General features: G+C 41.2%; 3 protein-coding genes across 3 annotated transcripts; 1 reads left to right on the top strand and 2 right to left on the bottom strand.

Annotated features, from left to right (window-relative positions):
- Positions 1 to 61: 61 nt before the first annotated feature.
- ppp1r3da (protein phosphatase 1, regulatory subunit 3Da) lies at positions 62 to 3093 on the bottom strand. The gene is made up of 2 exons (XM_085394149.1): positions 2895 to 3093; positions 62 to 2655 (listed from the first exon to the last, which is right to left on the bottom strand). The coding sequence occupies exon 2, from the start codon at positions 2625 to 2627 to the stop codon at positions 1734 to 1736; it is 894 nt and encodes a 297-aa protein (XP_085250275.1). The 5' UTR covers positions 2628 to 2655; positions 2895 to 3093; the 3' UTR covers positions 62 to 1733.
- A 282-nt stretch (positions 3094 to 3375) lies between these two features.
- Positions 3376 to 7204, top strand: fam217ba (family with sequence similarity 217 member Ba). Its single transcript, XM_085394147.1, has 4 exons — positions 3376 to 3885; positions 3998 to 4097; positions 4244 to 4308; positions 4399 to 7204. Exons 1-4 carry the CDS (start codon positions 3779 to 3781, stop codon positions 5831 to 5833), a joined length of 1707 nt encoding a protein of 568 aa, XP_085250273.1. The 5' UTR covers positions 3376 to 3778; the 3' UTR covers positions 5834 to 7204.
- A 183-nt stretch (positions 7205 to 7387) lies between these two features.
- Positions 7388 to 11320, bottom strand: ttll9 (tubulin tyrosine ligase-like family, member 9). The gene is made up of 14 exons (XM_085394148.1): positions 11164 to 11320; positions 10708 to 10739; positions 10545 to 10640; positions 10279 to 10390; positions 9997 to 10182; positions 9788 to 9856; positions 9615 to 9705; positions 9417 to 9457; positions 9244 to 9331; positions 8924 to 8982; positions 8607 to 8803; positions 8092 to 8205; positions 7758 to 7882; positions 7388 to 7666 (listed from the first exon to the last, which is right to left on the bottom strand). The coding sequence occupies exons 1-14, from the start codon at positions 11176 to 11178 to the stop codon at positions 7596 to 7598; spliced, it is 1296 nt and encodes a 431-aa protein (XP_085250274.1). The 5' UTR covers positions 11179 to 11320; the 3' UTR covers positions 7388 to 7595.
- Positions 11321 to 17683: the final 6363 nt, after the last annotated feature.

Below are 17683 nucleotides of genomic sequence, written 5' to 3'. Positions count from 1 at the left end.
CTCTTCAAAGCTACCAATTATTTTACAAATGTTTGCTAAGCTTGAACACATGGCTATAGATGCTTGGTTTTATACACATGAATTCAAAGAGTGAGACATGCGACCCAATACTTTTGTCCTCATAGTGTATTTAAACACCTTTAAAAAAGAAAAAAAAACTTACAAAGCTAAAAACATGGTTGTTTTTCTGACAAGACAACAACACTACTAACTGAAAACGCTACGTCTAGATGAACAGAATCAATTTTTGGGGAACCCTACTAACATCTTCCTATAGAACCCATTGTTCTGCAATAAACTACGCAGCAGCAATTAAACTTAGCCCCATTTTCAACATTACAGCATCCATCCATTCGCTTCCGCTTATCCTTTTCAGGGTCGCGGGGGGGCGCTGGAGCCTATCCCAGCTGTCATAGGGCGAAAGGCGGGGTACACCCTGGACAGGTCGCCAGTCTGTCGCAGGGCCAACACATAGGGACAGACAACCATTCACACCTAGTGACAATTTAGATTAATCAATTAACCTATCCCCACAAGCTGCATGTCTTTGGACGGTGGGAGGAAGCCGGAGTACCCGGAGAGAACCCACGCAAACACGGGGAGAACATGCAAACTCCACACAGAAAGACCCCGGCCTGATGGTGGAATTAAACTCAGGACCTTCTTGCTGTGCGGCAACAGTGCTAACCACCGTGCCACCGTGCTGCCAACATTACAGCAGTGAAATGCAATACACACAGGTATCAGGGCAACAGCAATTCAACAACAACAACAACACATATAAAAGGAAAACACAATCAGGAAGCATGTTTCCTGCGATAATACTTGCATATTCACACCTAAGTAAGATTTAGAATACAGGATTTTAGCTGGTAGTGGGTATTTTCACAGTGTGGTAGGCCTACTGCTACTTAGAATCTGCCACTTTTGCAAATATAAAACATTACATTTCCCTTGAGAGTAAAGTCATTTATTCTCTTATAGCTGAAATATTTACAAAATATGTTTGTTCGAGTATTCTGTAATTAGGAATGTACATAACAGCTTTTTTTTAGAAAGGCATCTTCAAGCCCATTTGAGATGCAGGACTCCTGCATTTCAAGAGTATGGCTTAGCACATGAGAAACATGTACACTGTATCTATGGCATGTTTTGACAACATTTGACTTCCAAATACAGATCCTAAAAACTCAGCAAACTGGTCCAGAAGACCAACATCCAGCTGGTAGAAAGCCTGGACTGTGAAGTCCATTAATTTCATTTTAACCCAAAAATTTTGTATGGGATGTTCCCACACTGAAGTGCAACGTTTATTAGGAAAATATAACAATTCAGTGCAATTTTTACAAACAAAAATACAAGTGGCAGTAAAGCTGGCACCAGGTGTAAGTGCACTTGTGTGTGTGTGTGTTTTATTCAAACTGCTATTATGCCAGCACTACTAAGAGCATCAACAGTTTCCTGTGTGTGGTTATGCCTCCATCAGTGCATTTTATCTTATTGCCATTAACATTACACATAAAATACCCCCCAAAAAGACAAATCCCAAAGGATTTTATGGCAAGCTATAGCACGCTCAAAAACGTATTTTTTATGCAGATTGGTTAAAAATTGCAAAAATGACCCCAAACGGCCTTGACAGATGTGTTTACCGAGTGTTTTTTGTATAGATATTGCTACATGTAATCATTAAGTGTTCTAATGCTCAAACTCTTCTCCCTTTTGTGTGCATACTAAGTGAAGTGCACCATGCTATCCTCGCATTCTTTGGGCACAGAGAGCTTGTAGTTCTTGCAAATTAATTTATAATTCTTTCCATCGTTGTTGTCCCAGTACTCAGCACCACAGACTTTGTACTGAATGGCAAACTCTAACACTGCTTCTGGTTGCAGGAATGGAGGTACAGGCAGATGAAAACGAAATGTATCGCAGCTGATTTGGCCCATTCTGCCCTCACAGTTCTTAGTGATGCTGGACACCCAAGAGGCCTTAGCTTCTGCACAACTCTTCCATCCTGTAAAAGAATAACGAGCCGTCACATCTTTCTCAAAGTCCAAATTGAGGACTTGGGTGATTCCGATGACCCCCAACTCAAAACACAAGACTCTTTCAAGACAAACTTTCTGCTCATGGAGACGATGCAGGAATCCTGGATGGTCTCCAGGTTGCTGGGCAAATGCTGGCTTCAGGTATGGCAAAGAAATCTCCATATGCCTTCCATCTGCCATCTCTGCACTCATCAACAGTCTAAAGGTAACATGATGGGGCACAAGTGGATCCTCTCCCGATTTAAAAATCTTGACGTCTTCCAGGTCCAGTCCCAAAGAGTCAACAAACCGTACGCCAACACTTCTGCACTGCTTCTTCTTGTCAGTGGCAGAAGGCAGCGAGTGCGACCGCTGACGGATGATGGGTTTAGGCGTAGGTTCACAGGAGAGACTGCGGTGAAACTGTTGTTTTGGGAACGAAACTCTGGGGCTCGGGGGACGGATTGGAACTGGCTTCTTCTGCACATTAGGCTTGTCAGCCCGGAGCATTTCAGTCAGGTTAATAGTAACACATGACCTCCTCTGTTCAGACTGTGCTGGAGGAATCCTCTCAAGTCCAATAAACCACCCTTTATCCATGTGTGGTGAGAGCAGGGGTTCAGTTCACCTGTAAAGTTGGGAAGTAAAAGCATAAGCTTCAGCGTCAGCTTACTAAATGCAACAAGCCATGAAGCAACTTTCAACAGAGCAACTTTGACGTTTAAACAGTAGAGAGTGGGCGTGTACTCGGGGAGTACGTGCCCGCATGCATGCATACGGTCTTTTTCTGCCTCTCTAAATGACTGCAGTATTCCTGAAACTGCCTTTAACATCACTTGCTGCAATCAGACGTTGACATCACCTCACCATGTGAAGATGCGAAGAGTCAGTCACGTATAAGCTGTAGGAAGCAGCCCAATCTCGATCCTCCATGTAGAGTAGTATTATCAGTGCTGCGTGTAGTGCCTGTTATTGGTTGCAACCGCGTAGCCTGATTTGTAACTGCTAACTGCCTTCATCGCTCTCCAACATCCCATACATGCATTCAACGTGAGGTCTATACAGATCAGCTGACGTGCTCGCAGTTAACAGGAAACTACACACGGACCAGAATGACGTCGCATGGGTGATTGAGTACTTTAAATGAAGCGGGTGCGAGTTCACGCTGTTTAACTCCTTCTCTGGGACACGGTCCTCATCGGATCCCATCTTGTGCACTCCATTTGCTTATCGACTGCAAGCAAGACTCTGCAAAAAAGGGGCTTCAGCAAACGCTTTAAAATGAAGCCAGCGCGCTTTTAACTGCAACTCCCATGATGCACCGCTGACGCTCGCTTCGACACGAACAGGCGAGCCAGTCAGCAGCAGGTAAACAAACCTATCTGACTGGGACGGCGAGCCAAACAAAGCGTTTGCGCCGTGTCACCGTCTCGCATTTGTAATGGTGATGAGGACGACATCGGGGAAGGAGACGCGCCAGCTGTCAGCAAGCGATTCAAATAAAAGCTGATCTGCGATCGAGCAGCGGGGCCATACGACGGAGATTAGGAGGACGCGTTTCAACCTGCGGATACAGGGGACGCTTGACATCTACGCACGATGCACTGCAGCATTTTTGAGAAAATGGGTGTTTTTAGCCTAATTATCAGACTGGAATATGTGATCCGAGATGTCGGTTGGGTTCTTTAGCTACCGTGTGATCTAACTGCGTCGGACTCGAAAGCAACAATCATCCCCCACTGTGCTGCAACATGGGGCCCATCATGCAGGAGCGCACAGCATCCACGACACTGAAACGCGTCGTTTCCAAAGAGAAGATTCGGGTGAAAAATACCGAAAATAGCGGAACAGTAACCAGGTAGGCCTTGTTTACGCTGACGGGTATTGCACGTTTTTTTCTCTTTTTTTTCGTTTTATTTGTATCCTTGACGCGAAGGCGATCCTAACAAACCCGTGTTGTGTTTTTGCAGTTCAAAGAAGGGTAACAAGACGAAGAAATCTGTGGGCCAAATGAAAAATGGTCTCCCAGGACCAGGTCAAGATAAGGACACGGTGACAACAGTGCACAGAGTATGTAAATGATAGCCTGATAAATTAAAGGGATGTAAATGTATACAACGTCATTATTATTTTTATTATTTGATAGCAAGATAGTGTTGCCTCATGAGTTCCTACCTGTGTACAAAAAGCAGAAGTAATGAGAGATTGTTTTACAGGGTGCACAATCAAAAGGTGCCAGAGTGAAGCCTTGCACTACACGCAATACAAGCAAAGTGTCCAGGTAAGAGTGGAGTTGGGGGTGTGCATGCTTTGCGATTACTTTGTAAATCCCTAAATCCCCAACAGCTTTTCCCCGTCTGTCTCCTTACAGCCCCGAAGAAGAAGGGGATTTGAGACCTCAGCTCCGCAAGCAATCTTATGCACACAGGAAGGAGGAAAAGCGAGAAAATCAACGTGTGTCCCAATGCACCAGCGAGCTCCAGCAAAACCGTGGGGGGATGGGAAAAAATCGGCGAGCCCTCTCGCTGCCTCTCTCTCCGATATCAGGAGTACGGCAAGTGCCGGCTCAGCCCCTGATGCACTCCCCAGCTCCCACCCCCGAGGCACTCCAGCAGCACTACAACCACAAAGATGATGACACAGACAGTGCAAGTGATCTGTCGGACTCTGAGAGGCTTCCAGTTCTGCCCTCCCCATGCACTCCCTGTACCCCTCCCCATCTCAACCTCCGGGCAGAGATCATCAACTCTAGCGACTTTCCCCCAGACTTTCCGGGACCCCATGGGGCAGTGGGTGATGAAGATGAGAATGAGAAACCCAGCTACAGTTACCCAGACTTTCTTCCTCCTCCCTTTAACAGTTGGAGTCTGAGACAGCTGGCAGTGTTTCTGCATACAGAGGGTCGTGGTGCCCCCCGGCCTAAGCCAGTAGGGTCCTTAGAGAAGTACCTGGAGAAGCTCCTCCAGCTGGAGTGGCTCCAGATTCAAACGGTGCAAGCAGAGAGCAGCCGTCTGCCTGGGAGCCGCCCAAGGCCACAGGGCTTCTCCTCTGCTACTACAGCTCATCAACCTAGGCCTCACACAGCTCCACCATCCCGACTCAACTCCCCAAAAGGGCTGCGGCACACCCAGCGAGCATTCCCATTTGCACCTGTCAACAACCCCCCATCACCTGCCTCAACCCAGCACCAAGTCTCCCGCCTTCCAGTCTGTCCTCACTGTCACATTCGCTACCCATTGTGCAATGGAAGCTGCTCTGCTTATGTCTACCAGCGCCACTCACGACTCAGCCCACTGCTTGAGCGCAGAGCCAGACCCAGTGCACCGACAAAAAGGAGCAGCAGTGAGACCCGAGCTCCCTCCACAGAAGGTAGGAGCCCAGGAGGGCAAGGTGGAAGTGTGGGAGGGGCTCACACCCCAGTTAGCCCCTCAGCTGGAAAGAGTCACCACAGGCAAATGCAGGCTGCAGGCAATGCCCGTAAGCTACCCCAGGAATCTGGCACTAACCCAAACAGCAGAGGTCAGGCGAGGAAAAGCCGTGTCAGAGCTAACTCTGAGACAGATGTTAAAAAGGAGGCTGGTGGCATGAAAGCAACCGGTGCAGAGAAACGTGCTTTTGCTGCAAGTAAGAGAGAGACCATGACATCCAAGAAAGAGGAGAGGGACTGGCAGAAGACAGAGGCAGTAGGCCAGGCCTCTAAAACAGCCATGAAAAGAGCTGCTAAAGACCTGTCCTCTCTCCCCAAAGCCCCAGTCAGTAGTAAGCAGTGCGGCAAAATGAAAAATGTGCACTTTGTCGCAAAGTAACCCCTGTAGACTTGCAATATAGTGCTTTCCTTAGAGGTTACTCGGTACAGGAGCTTGAATCTATGCTTGCTTTCTGTGTAAACTGTGTAATACTAACATGTTCTAACTGTTGTACAGCTAAATCAGTAAGTGGTGTACAGCCTTTAAAGGTCGAAACCATCAGCAATCGTGCAGCTAGAATACAGAAAATAAACAGCAAAGATAACTCGACATTTAAATAGAGCAGAACTATATACGCTGCATTTAATTCCGAATGTACAGTTATAGTTATATGGCTCACTATGAGCCTGAACACTGCTATTATTCAAAAAAGTAAAGCTTTTGTGTACAATAAATAAATAAGTAAAACTATTGCACTGCACAGTCATTGCTCAGTAATCCTCTAATGTTAAAATAAGCATTTACTGTCCCGCTGGCCAGTTTTCAGCATAAGTAATTCACAGTGAAGATAAACAGAGGTCACTATGTTTCAACCATCAAATACGACCATAGCTGTTTCAGTGCAATTTTTGAATGTTGGAATGTATTTGTTTTCAATGTTCTTATTTTTTTTTTCCTCAATGTTGCTTTTTATTGTTCCTTTGGTGCCTCCATGTTTTAAGACACATTTTAAGTTAAAGCAAGTTTAGGTGAAAAGGAGGCAAAGTAAGTGGTGGGGTACTGCAGTAATGTGGTCTGTTCCAGATATATTTGTGATATGGTTTTAAATTTTTGGTTACAAGGGCTTTTCATGTTTGAACAGCTTGAATTGTAGTTATGATAATATACTGTATTTTGCATAGAGCTGAGCTCTTTCTATCATTGAAGACGGTGTAATGTTTGCTACGAATGTAAATGCATATTTTTCCAAATTTTATATGCCATAGTTATATTTATCAGAAGTGCTGTGGTTGACTTGTACTTTCTTCTTCTTCTTCTTCTTTTTTCCCCCCATCATCATTGCTGTTTACACTGTCACGCACAAAAACAAAAACGCAAAGAAAAAGAGCTGAATGTAACTTTGTGTCATTCCCAGGATTCAATGGAAGTTCAGAGGATCATAGCTACTAAGCTGTAATGTTCTACATATCACCTCCATATCCCATACTTGATGTCTGTAGGACACTGTGTTTACATGAGTATTTTATCTGTTTCTTGTGATTACTATGTGCACTTGATTCATGAAAACACGACACCACTGTAAATGTGCTACTTATTCTGACTGCACCTCTTAACTTAAATATCTATGTAAACTATCAAAGCCATAGATAAGGGGCCTGGAGTGGCAGTGTTGTTCTAAATGTGTACATTACATCGACATGCACGCAGAAAGATTGTGGTATGTACAGTATTTTCTCAATGTTGAATGCGAGTATTTGTAAGGCATAGAAATAAATGTTTTGCACACAAGCGGCACTGGTCTGTTGGTCATTCTTTGAAGCACCTGAAGAAATGGTGCCAGATTCACAAGTGTTTTTGTCATTGACATTGTGCATGCAAACATGCAAACACACGCTGCCATTCAAGCACATTGATTACAGTATTGGATTCAAAAGAAAAACCCTCTGTACTGGTGTATTTCTTGTTGAATGTAATGTAGGGTTGTTACATGGTTTGTAGTAGATTTTAAGCATCAGATCTGCACAGATAACTGTATAAAGCATTAGAGATGTATTTCCCCATAGCTGGCCGCTTAATTAGACCCCTCAATGCCACCCTGATTATTCAATCTTTAACACTAAGTACTGGAGTAGCAGCATTGTAGTAGAAAATCTCAATCTGATTATGCCTTCCTTTGGCATGGAAATGGTTTTAGAAGCTGGCGAAGCTGTTTCTCTCTGTCGTTTACACACCCTGCAACAAAGAAGAGGTTCTTAGAATGGGAATTACTGTTGCCTCGAAAAGAAAAGGAAAAAAAAAACCAGGAGCAGCACATTTAGGCTACCTAGGTGTGTGTTGGCTGTGAAACCTGAGCTGCCAAATGTTTGTAGGTTGGCATCCTCTCTGTAGACAGGACCATCATTCCACATGAGATCATAGCCACCCACTCTTTTCTCCTTCCCAGTGAGCCTAAGGAGAAAACAGTCCATTAGAACACAGTATGCAAAAAAAGGAAATGGAAGTAAGCTTTTCAAAAGTGCTTCTTCACACTCACATTCTTAACTTTTAAATGTGCTATAATCCAGGCTCAGACCATATAAAATGACTGCAGGGAGGGGAAGTCCTCGAACTCTGCTCCCTAATGACAAAACGGAAAAACATATGAATGAGGTCTTTACCTTCCCTCCATATCCACAACATTCAAAGTGTCTTCCAGCAGTCTGCATTTCATCTCGTAATCCTCCTGACAGCTGGGCGTGTGTGATGGAGAGGCATTCACCTCAATTAACCACCTGTGGAAAGATGAAGGGTTGATTATGTTCAGCAAACATTTACTTTCATGCCACTGTGGGCCAATCCACGAGTACAGCAGACAGTTCATTAAGGATGGCTAGTATTTGCAGTGGACAGAGGTGCTTTAATTAATCCGTGCGCTGTAATTTAGCACAGCCCAGCTCTCAGCTTATCAGATATGCTGAGCATTTCGTTTGTGGTTATTCATGCATTTCTAGTGAATTCTCCTACCTTAGGTATTTATTTCAGTTTTATTTTATAAATATGTAATACAAGTTATTTCAGGCCATTGAGAAACCCAAAAATTCTTAAGCATAGACATGCATGGTTTAGTAGTGTATGTTTAGAAATACACGTAAATATGATAGTGCACTGTGTTGGCATGTGTTTATAGACTTACGGTTTGAGGTTCTGATCCAGTAGTATGTCATAACCATAGAGCTCAAAGCAGTGTTTGTCATTAATAATGACCTTTTGTACACTCTGCAGACTGCGGACAAAGATGTTGTCCATCTCTTTAAACAGGGTTTCTACCATCTCTCTGCCGTGTTTTGCAGTCAGGTATCTTCGAAGCTGTTGCATCTGCCACTTGCATCCCTGCTTATCATTGGATGAAACAATGCAGCAATAAAGAGATAAAAGCTGTTTAAAACAGACATGTTTCAGAACATAAAAGTAACATGAGCTCTTTTTCTTTGAGGTTCCTGAATTACACACCTTCTCGTGATCATAGTCAGGTGCTGTTTTTTGAACAGACACATTGGTGAGATGCATATCTGAAAATAGGTGCTAAGGAGAAAACTTTACTGATGGGATTCAACATGGACAAAAGCAAAAAAAAAAAAAAAATTAGGATGTGACAGTCTCGGAAATGTGGCCAAACTGAGCTATTTAAAATTTATTTTTACATGACAATTCATTAGACAGAGCCTAAATTTATTATGCTGATAACCCAGGGCTAAATGTATATTAGTAAATGTATCAGCATTCAATTTAATGCAAAAAAACCCCAACAACAATAGTAGAAAAAGGGATACACTTGTCATCAATACTGCTGAGGGAAAAGCGAATGCCTGAGAAGCGCGCAAAGCCGTCTCGATACAGCCAGGCTTTCAGGGGTACATACTGAAAGAGAGACAAACTGATTTTAACATGCAGCAGATTTTTCATTTTATATAAAACTATGCAAGCTACAGGGATCAGTACATACTGATGTGACCAGCACATAGACCCTCATATCAAACTTTCTGCCTGTTGGGGAAAAAAGCATAAAAGGTAATGAAGCAAGGATATTTTCTCATCGACAACAGTCAACATTGCTAAACAAAGTATTGTCAATTTTCATTGTATGTTAAATGAAACTGTAAATTAATTATATTAAATTGTATTATTTTAGCATGCTCATTACCATTGATTAAATAAGGGTTCTCTATATAGCGCTGTGCCACATAGCTTTTCACTTGAACTCCGTCCTTCTGTTCCTCTGAGCGGGAACCATCCTGTGTGAGTATTATCAATCAGACTCTCAAAATGTCTCCTTTTAGCAGTTTAACTTACAACCAGTTCTTTACATAACCCCACCTTCTTCCACTCTATGATGTCTTTCAGTTTTCGAAACAGAAAAATGCCTTTGCCTTGAGATTTTCCAACCTAGACAAAAGAGATATATTTTCATGGTATCGGAGCAGCATGGTTATAACTTATTTTTACTTTCTGAGGTCATAAAAACTTTTTTTTGTTGTTTTTGCACCTGGTTACTTGTTTTTTTCTTTGCTTGTTTTTTAACTAACCGGCTTCATGATCCAGGTGTTGCCAGGGCTTCGATTGAATTCCTCTACAAAGAGATGATACTCACTGGGCATTGCAAAAGTGCAAGGGAAAAAATCACAGTTGGATGCTTCTATGCAACCAACCTCCCTTTCAAGCTGTTTCTGGTATCTCTTGAGGTTTTTCACCATAAGATTTTTGCGAGTCAGCTGTAGTGCAAAACATAGAAACAAAGGAAATGACTTGTTTACCACTAAAATGTCCATTTAACAGTTACATGAAACCACAGGCTGATGATAACTCACCTCATAATGGTTGCGAAAGTGGTTTATCCTTACGTGCTCCTCCATGTATGTATGATCAAAATTCTCCCTCAGCCATCCCACATCACACCAGTTGAAGTCCCACTCACCATCACTGTGAGGAGGAGAAAAGAAAGCTGCAGGATCAAAGACACCGCTGCCATCCATCCCTGGTGTAGCATTCTCTGGGGAATGTTCCTGATTTCCTTCTATATATGCAATCCTGCACATAATTCCACAGAGTCTTTCTAAAATATCAATCTACTCACTCTTTAACTTCAATCCAGTTTGGTCTTTGGTGCAAGACATCCTGTATGGTGTTACAAGGCAGGCCACATTTGTAGCGCACACAGCTTCTTCCTTCCCTGAGGAAACATTGCATCACAGTACATGTATTTTTAAATGTACAATCAAATTACGAACAACACTTACCGCTCTTCATATGAGCCTTTGTATCCATATGCCTGTAAAGGTAAAGGAAGCAAAAAGAACTCAGTGGCTGTGAGGAGTGAAAAAAGTTAGCTTTACAAACACTTGACAACTTCCAGCTTAATTGGTAATTGAGTGTGAAGTTGTAAGATGTTGAAAAATGTTGTCAATAAGCAATTTTTCAGAATTGGCAAATTGCTGCTTAACCCCAACTTCCTCCTAATTTGTGGCTCTCATGTGTTACTATTTTATTTCAGTTTTAACACCACAAAGTTGGGATAACCCAAGGTCAACGAGTGTGTTTTTCAGACAACTGAATACTACGCTGAACAGCACTCTTCTGCTTTGATTATTAAATTATTAGCATGTGTATCCCGTAAGTAAGTTATAACTCTAGCAGCTAGGCAATGCCACATCCACATCTTTGTTATGGGAACAATGTCGCTTCTTTCTTTTTACCTTATACTTTGACATGGATGCCCTGACCGCGAAAAACAGAGGAAATTGTCGAAATTACTATTATTACAAAAGTATTTTTAAAAACACGTGAAAGTAACGCGTACTGGCTACAATAGCAAAAGTTAGCTACTGTTCAACAGTGTTTAACAACTGCTACCATGGCAACCTTGCCCCGTACTGTCGGAAGAATGTCCTAGTGTACTTCCCGTAGAAGACGGAGACTTATTTTTCAAGCAGAAGCGCGAGACATGTAACGAGACATAAAACGCTCACAAACGTTATAATAATGTGAGGTTTTCATCCAGCTCATTTAAATCACAATCATGCACCAGCATCTATGACAGGGTCTCATGAGCTGCTTGTTAACCCGATAATATGGAGAACATATTAAAAATAACAGGCATACAAAAGCTTCTAAAGAATGATGGAAACAGTAATCATTATTATCTTTATTATTAGGAATCTGTTCTATCAATTCACCACTTAGTGGCGCCAAAACTCCAATGAGTGGGCCAAATGATGCATTTGTAGCATATGCTAATCAATAATAGTATTTTGTTTAACAGCATTTAATATTTATTTTTCCCTGCTAAATTAAATGAATTAATGTGTAATTGCATTATTTACATATTTGTATTATCTATCTGTCAACAAATATATAAATGGAAGCTAATACTGCTATATTATTATTATTATTATTATTATTATTATTATTAGTGTATATATAATCCTGCCATTAATAAAAACCAGAGACAGGAATTGCACTTAGTGAACTGTCATCACTATGGATTGATCTTTAATCCCTTGCTTCTTAAATTGACAGAACACAATGCTCTGTCAATGGTTAATTGAGCTCAGTTCAGTTCGATTTAATTTATATAACGCTAACCAACAATAACAGTCACCTCATCGTGCATATACACTGCAAAGTAAAGACCTACAATATTAGAGAGCAAAACACCAAGCAGAGGATTCATGGATTGTATCTATTATGCATATTTTTCTTTGTGATCGAAGCCTGCTCATTTAAGTGGTCATTACTTTCCTCGAATTTTTTTTAATGTCTCTGTGATATGATCAGGACCCACACTGTGTTCAACACCCACACCTTTAAAAATAAAAGTTCTCAAAGTGACACACTCTGAGCACCTTTATTTTTAAATATAGCATCACTGCTTCGGCACCGAATATATTTTCCAGCTCCTTCCCACAGAAAGCACACCGCTCGTTCCTGAGTCCGGGCACTAGAAAGGGGCCGAGTTCATTAGTTGTAATCCATCTCACCTGTCCTCTCCGTCCTCCCGGCACAGCCCCGTGATCTTACCGTACCTCTCAAATTGTAAAATGAATGGCACTCAAGCTAAACCAAAACCCAGCCTCAAAGCCTCATTGAAATGACAGCTGTTACAAAACGCAATGAATGATTTAAGGAACACATTAGACTGTGAGCCATTATGAGTTTTATTGTAATTATTGGGTCCTTTTTTTATCACAAAGATGAAGGCCAGATCAAATCTGCTCAAATGGCAAATTTTTATGTTTCAAATCCAAAACAGATGGCTATAAAATGGCATCAGTTTTCTTTTAACCTTCATCTGCTTGGCTGAGGCACAGAAGTAAAAACATGCACGTATTAATTTGGTCTCCAAATGGCAATAAATATTTGGAGCACCCCCGACCGACTGTGCATGCCATGTGTAATAATTAAATGAGAGTGTGATTATACCGCAATTACATGTAGGATGACTGAAAACTGACAAATTGCTTAAACAGAAATCCTAACGTGATTTAGCGTTTTCAACCTTCCTCTGTGAAAAGTAAGCGCAGATACTGAAAGCTGTATGAAACTTGAGCCATCTAAGATTTCAATGTTTCCTGCTTTAGGTTACTTCTAATGCCTTTTTACATTTTTCCTACAACCAGCAACCTTACTGTTTTTAAACAACACTAAATTATAGTGTTCTGTTGTCCGTTTTAGTTCTTTGTGTTTCTTAAGAAACATCCAAGCTTTACTCTTTCTCCTTGCTTTTCAAAACCCAGTGTGTGCAAAAAACTTTGTTTCCTTATCCCTGATAATAAGTTAAGCAGTAGATGCCAATCAGAGGGCAGTGTTTCAGCAAGCTTTTATTCTGAGACACATTTCCTGCATTTGTGTCTGTGCAACAGTTTTGGTTTGGCACTCACTGTAGAGAGACTTTCTATCAGTCTCCAATAGTAGCTGTATGCATGTTGCCTGTAATTTTGGCTAACCGCTTATGTTTAAGTCTTTATGCAACAAGAAAAAAAACAGCTCCATCACAAGTGTCTTGGAATGCAAATTGTATTTGGGGGTGAATCCACATGGGTTTCTCTCTTTTAAATGTGCACCCTGTGTCTTCTGTGGATATAAAGTTAAATTCCAACTTTATTTTCCAATTTAAACTGTCATCTCAAATTTAGGTCATTCTTTCACAGGCCCTCTGTGACTGTTTTAGTTTGACAATATTGATTCAACCACTCTGTGGGTTTTGCATACCCACAATACCGCCAACTTAATGTGAAGCATCACGGAGGTCATACAATTTCCAGCAAGTGCTAGTCATCAGTCATGGTAAACCATATGCTCTTCAACAACAATACCGCAAAGCAGGAAATCTCTGGGGTAGACGGGATCAGCTGCTACTCATTTGAGCGCTATCTTGCTGTGTTTAGTGTTATAATCCTCACCTTGGAAGGATGTTCCGTTCATGGAAAGTTCAGCACAGCCATACATATTTCTGCAGAGTCTTACAAAAATTGGTTGAAACCCTTGTCTGCATCCAGACGAAACATCTTAAGTAAGTCACCATGACCGGTCAGAGGTGATGGGAGAGACACAGGACAAAAATTACCCCGTGGAAGTGAACCAGACATTAATAATAGGGGTGGGTTTTTATAATCGATTCATCGATTAAAATCGATTCTGGCTTGGATAACGTAAAATCGATTCATTAAAATCCTGAATCGATTTTTTAATATAAATTTATTTTGTCCGAAATGCCAGAATCTCTGGTGACATCTCACAAAATTTCAAGAACCACCAAACAGTAAATGAGAGCAGGTACAGGGATTCTTCACATAGACTTAAACACAGGGCGTGACCCCCGGATCAGAATCAGTTAGATGTCGCCTTTCTCACAGTCGGGGCTGAATGTGAAAGCCGACAGCTCGCTGATCCGGGTCCGCGCTTTGTGTTCACGCCCTTTATGCGCTGATTCTAAGGCTGTTAGTTTGATCTCTCTCCAAACAATATTGACCGAACCAGCAGCAAAAGAAGATCCAAACGCTTCACATAAACATCGTCATGAATTCACTCTTTTACTGTTTTGCTTCCATTGCGATGTGCAGCTCTCTCTCTCTCCCTCTCTCCCTCTCCCTCTCTCTTTCTCTCTCTCTCTCGAACAGTTTTGCTTTCTTCATTATTCGCTTGCTTGTTACGCACAAGTCTACTGTTGCTTACAGGCTGTCGGCCGCTGTTTTTTTCCCTTTTACATTCTTCCGAAAAGAAAACCTCATTTCTGCTGTTCAATACTGAACAAATTTAAACTTTTTAAAATTATTCAAAATGCAAAATGCTTAGCCGTGTCTCTAATAAAACCGCTGTAACGTCAGAGGTAATGTTCATTAATTAATGGTTTTCTTTCGTTTTTGATGTACTGCAGAATATTTTTTATAAAATCCCAGGCCAGGAAAATCACCTACATGTTTTTCTGTGTTTTATCTTCAGCTACTTTGACACAAAGGCATCTGCTGTGATGCTCACAGCTTGGATAAAGTCTTGCGAGTGTCAGCTTCCTTTTTATAGATACAAAAATATGTAAATGTACTGATCTGAATTATATTTCTGACTGTCAAAATTTCCCAGATTTAAATTGAATCGAATCGAATCGAATTAAATCGAATCGTGGATCGAATCGATTCGGGACCTTGTGAATCGGAATTGAATCGATTCTAGAAATCAGTGACGATACCCAGCCCTAATTAATAATAGCTAATAATTAAATGCAGAGTAGGCTACATAAGCACTGTTATGCCTTTTGGTCAGAAGTCAATAGTTAATGCATAGTCTGATTAAGTTACATAAGCAAAGTGATAAATAAGTTCAAAGTTAAGAAATATTATAAGTAACTCATGCTAAAAACAGTTAAAATGTCTGGGTTCGAAATTTGCTCAGAGTGAGACATCGTTATCACAAGCAATCTTTGTATTGTACGTGCGGAAACGGGAGCGAGGGAGCGCTCTGATTATTCGCATATCTTTGACGTGTTTTCTCCGTTAATGCTGTGAAAAGTGCTTCGGCAGTATTAAAAGAGTGAACGAGTTCATGTACACGCTAAGAGTGCCCTACACGCTTGTACCTTGGGAAACGTTCGTCTTTGGAGTATTAATATGTTCAGAAACAACCTTTATATGTGTTTACCTGGAGTGAACTGCGATGCTAATGTAACGCACGTGTTAAGCTAGGCTAAGTTTGTCATTAAGATGTGTATTAGCTAGCAATTTATTTTCATTTTCTGTATATTTCAGTTACAAATAAGAAATAGCAAGGAGAAGCCTTGAGAGAGATAAGGCTTTAAAGGATCTTCATTAAAAGCAAGAAAAGCAAGCCTTGTGTGGAAGATCTCCTCTATTTTGTTCGCTTGCTGTCTAGCTTCACATGGTCACGTGTCGTGAGGGCAGGATAAGCACATAGAGAGAAAAAGGTGAGTGAACAAGAAACAGTAGATCAATGGAAGCCCCTCGTAGCCTAGGGTTATAGCAACATAACTAAGGGAGGATTCAGGGTCACCTTATCCAGGTCTAAGCATTCGCCAAAAGGAAGGTTTTAGGTCTAATCTTAAAAGTAAAGAGGGCGTCTTTCTCCCGAATTCAAACTGGGAGATGGTTCCACAGAACAATGAAGGCTCTACCTCCCATTCTACTTTTAAAGAATCTAGGAACCCAAAGTAAACCACCAGTTTGAGCCTGAAGTGCTCTTCTAGAGTAACGTGGTACTATGAGGTCTTTTGGATAAGATGGGGATTCAAGACCCCTCTTAGACTTGATTCTTAAACTTGATTCTGAATTTAACAGGGAGCCAATGAAGAGAAGCCAATATGGGAGAAATATTCTCTCTATTTCTAGTTCCTGTCAGTATTCCCGCTGCAGCATTTTGGATCAGCTGAAGGCTTTTCAGGGAGTTTTAAGGATTGTCACAAATTACTTGTCAGTTTTCTCACACATATGGCTAAAGATTCACCAGTTAACATAACATGCATGTCTTTGGACTGTGGGTGCAAAACCAGAGCGCTCCAGGGATATCCATGCAAAAAACTGGGAGAAACCCTTGAAAGGCCCTTAAATCTATAAAAGAACCTCCCTGTTGTGAGATGATAGTGCTAACCACCGCTCATTTTACATGAGTTCATCAGATTCATTTCAATAGGCTTACATATCCCTATCCATCTTAATACCACCTGTTTATTGTTTTTTCCACTCCTTACCTTAGGAGCTCCACAGGATAATGAGCGTGGAAATCCCCAGATTTAGCACACACAAAATGTTTTCTAATAAAACATAGGAGGGCAAGAAAAACAGGACAAAGTGTTAGCTGGAATGCTTCTTTAATGTATTATGCTCCCTCATGTCTCCCAGGTCAGGCTAGAATGTGCTGCAAAGAGATTCCCTCTGCCAAAAGCACAGCTATAATAAACACTTTTGGCAGGCTGAAAGTGAACATAAGAATACACGTGTTATAATATGTAACTATATGCATGATTTCTTGAGTCAAAGCGAAGAGAAAATAGATGTATTATTTACAATTGCTACAACAATTTGGGAAATAACAGAAATTTCCAATTGGGAAAACGGGGTAGGTTCGGGGTGGATTTTTAGAATGGTATTGGTAATAGACTGTTATGTTTCATGAGTAAAATTAGAAAAGTTTAATTAAATAAGGCCTGCTATTAGGTTTCACACTCCACAGCTTCAGTTTAATATCCATGATCAGCTATGCCAAACCAAGGTATCCAAGGAGATTTTGTAACATGCTTATTCTGTTTTGACTGCCTAGTTCTTGGTACATAATCAGCATCATGAAGCCAGAGTGCAACATCAGATTCATTCACCCAGATTGCAGAGATCCTTCACAGAAAACCCAAAATGATACCTTGAAATCATGGGTACATTATGTGACTCCTAAACCACATATTCAGTTTTCTGATAGCTTTCTGTCTCCATAACACTGGTCAGGAAAAAGAAAACAGAATATGGTCTTAATTAATCTGGAATTCTTTCTGTTTCCCAGCTTGGGGATTGTGCCAGAGAACTGGGATATGGCACAAAACCTCAGCCTTGGGGAATTTGGGAAGGAACCAGAGGGCACTCAAGAGTCAGACAGATTTAAGTTTGCTTGGATGCTTCAGTAGGAAAGTTCTAATCCAGAATACTTAATGCAGACTATCCAGAGAATTAGAAGGTAAACATGATATACTTTGGATCATTACACCAATGTATCTAAGTA

This window comes from Rhamphochromis longiceps, linkage group LG20, assembly GCF_057381845.1.
Source record: "Rhamphochromis longiceps isolate RC_006_pf linkage group LG20, R_longiceps_female_GT1.1, whole genome shotgun sequence".
Lineage (NCBI taxonomy): Eukaryota > Metazoa > Chordata > Actinopteri > Cichliformes > Cichlidae > Rhamphochromis > Rhamphochromis longiceps.
The sequence above is the reverse complement of the archived record's forward strand: the minus strand, read 5'-3'. Positions and strand labels throughout refer to the sequence as shown.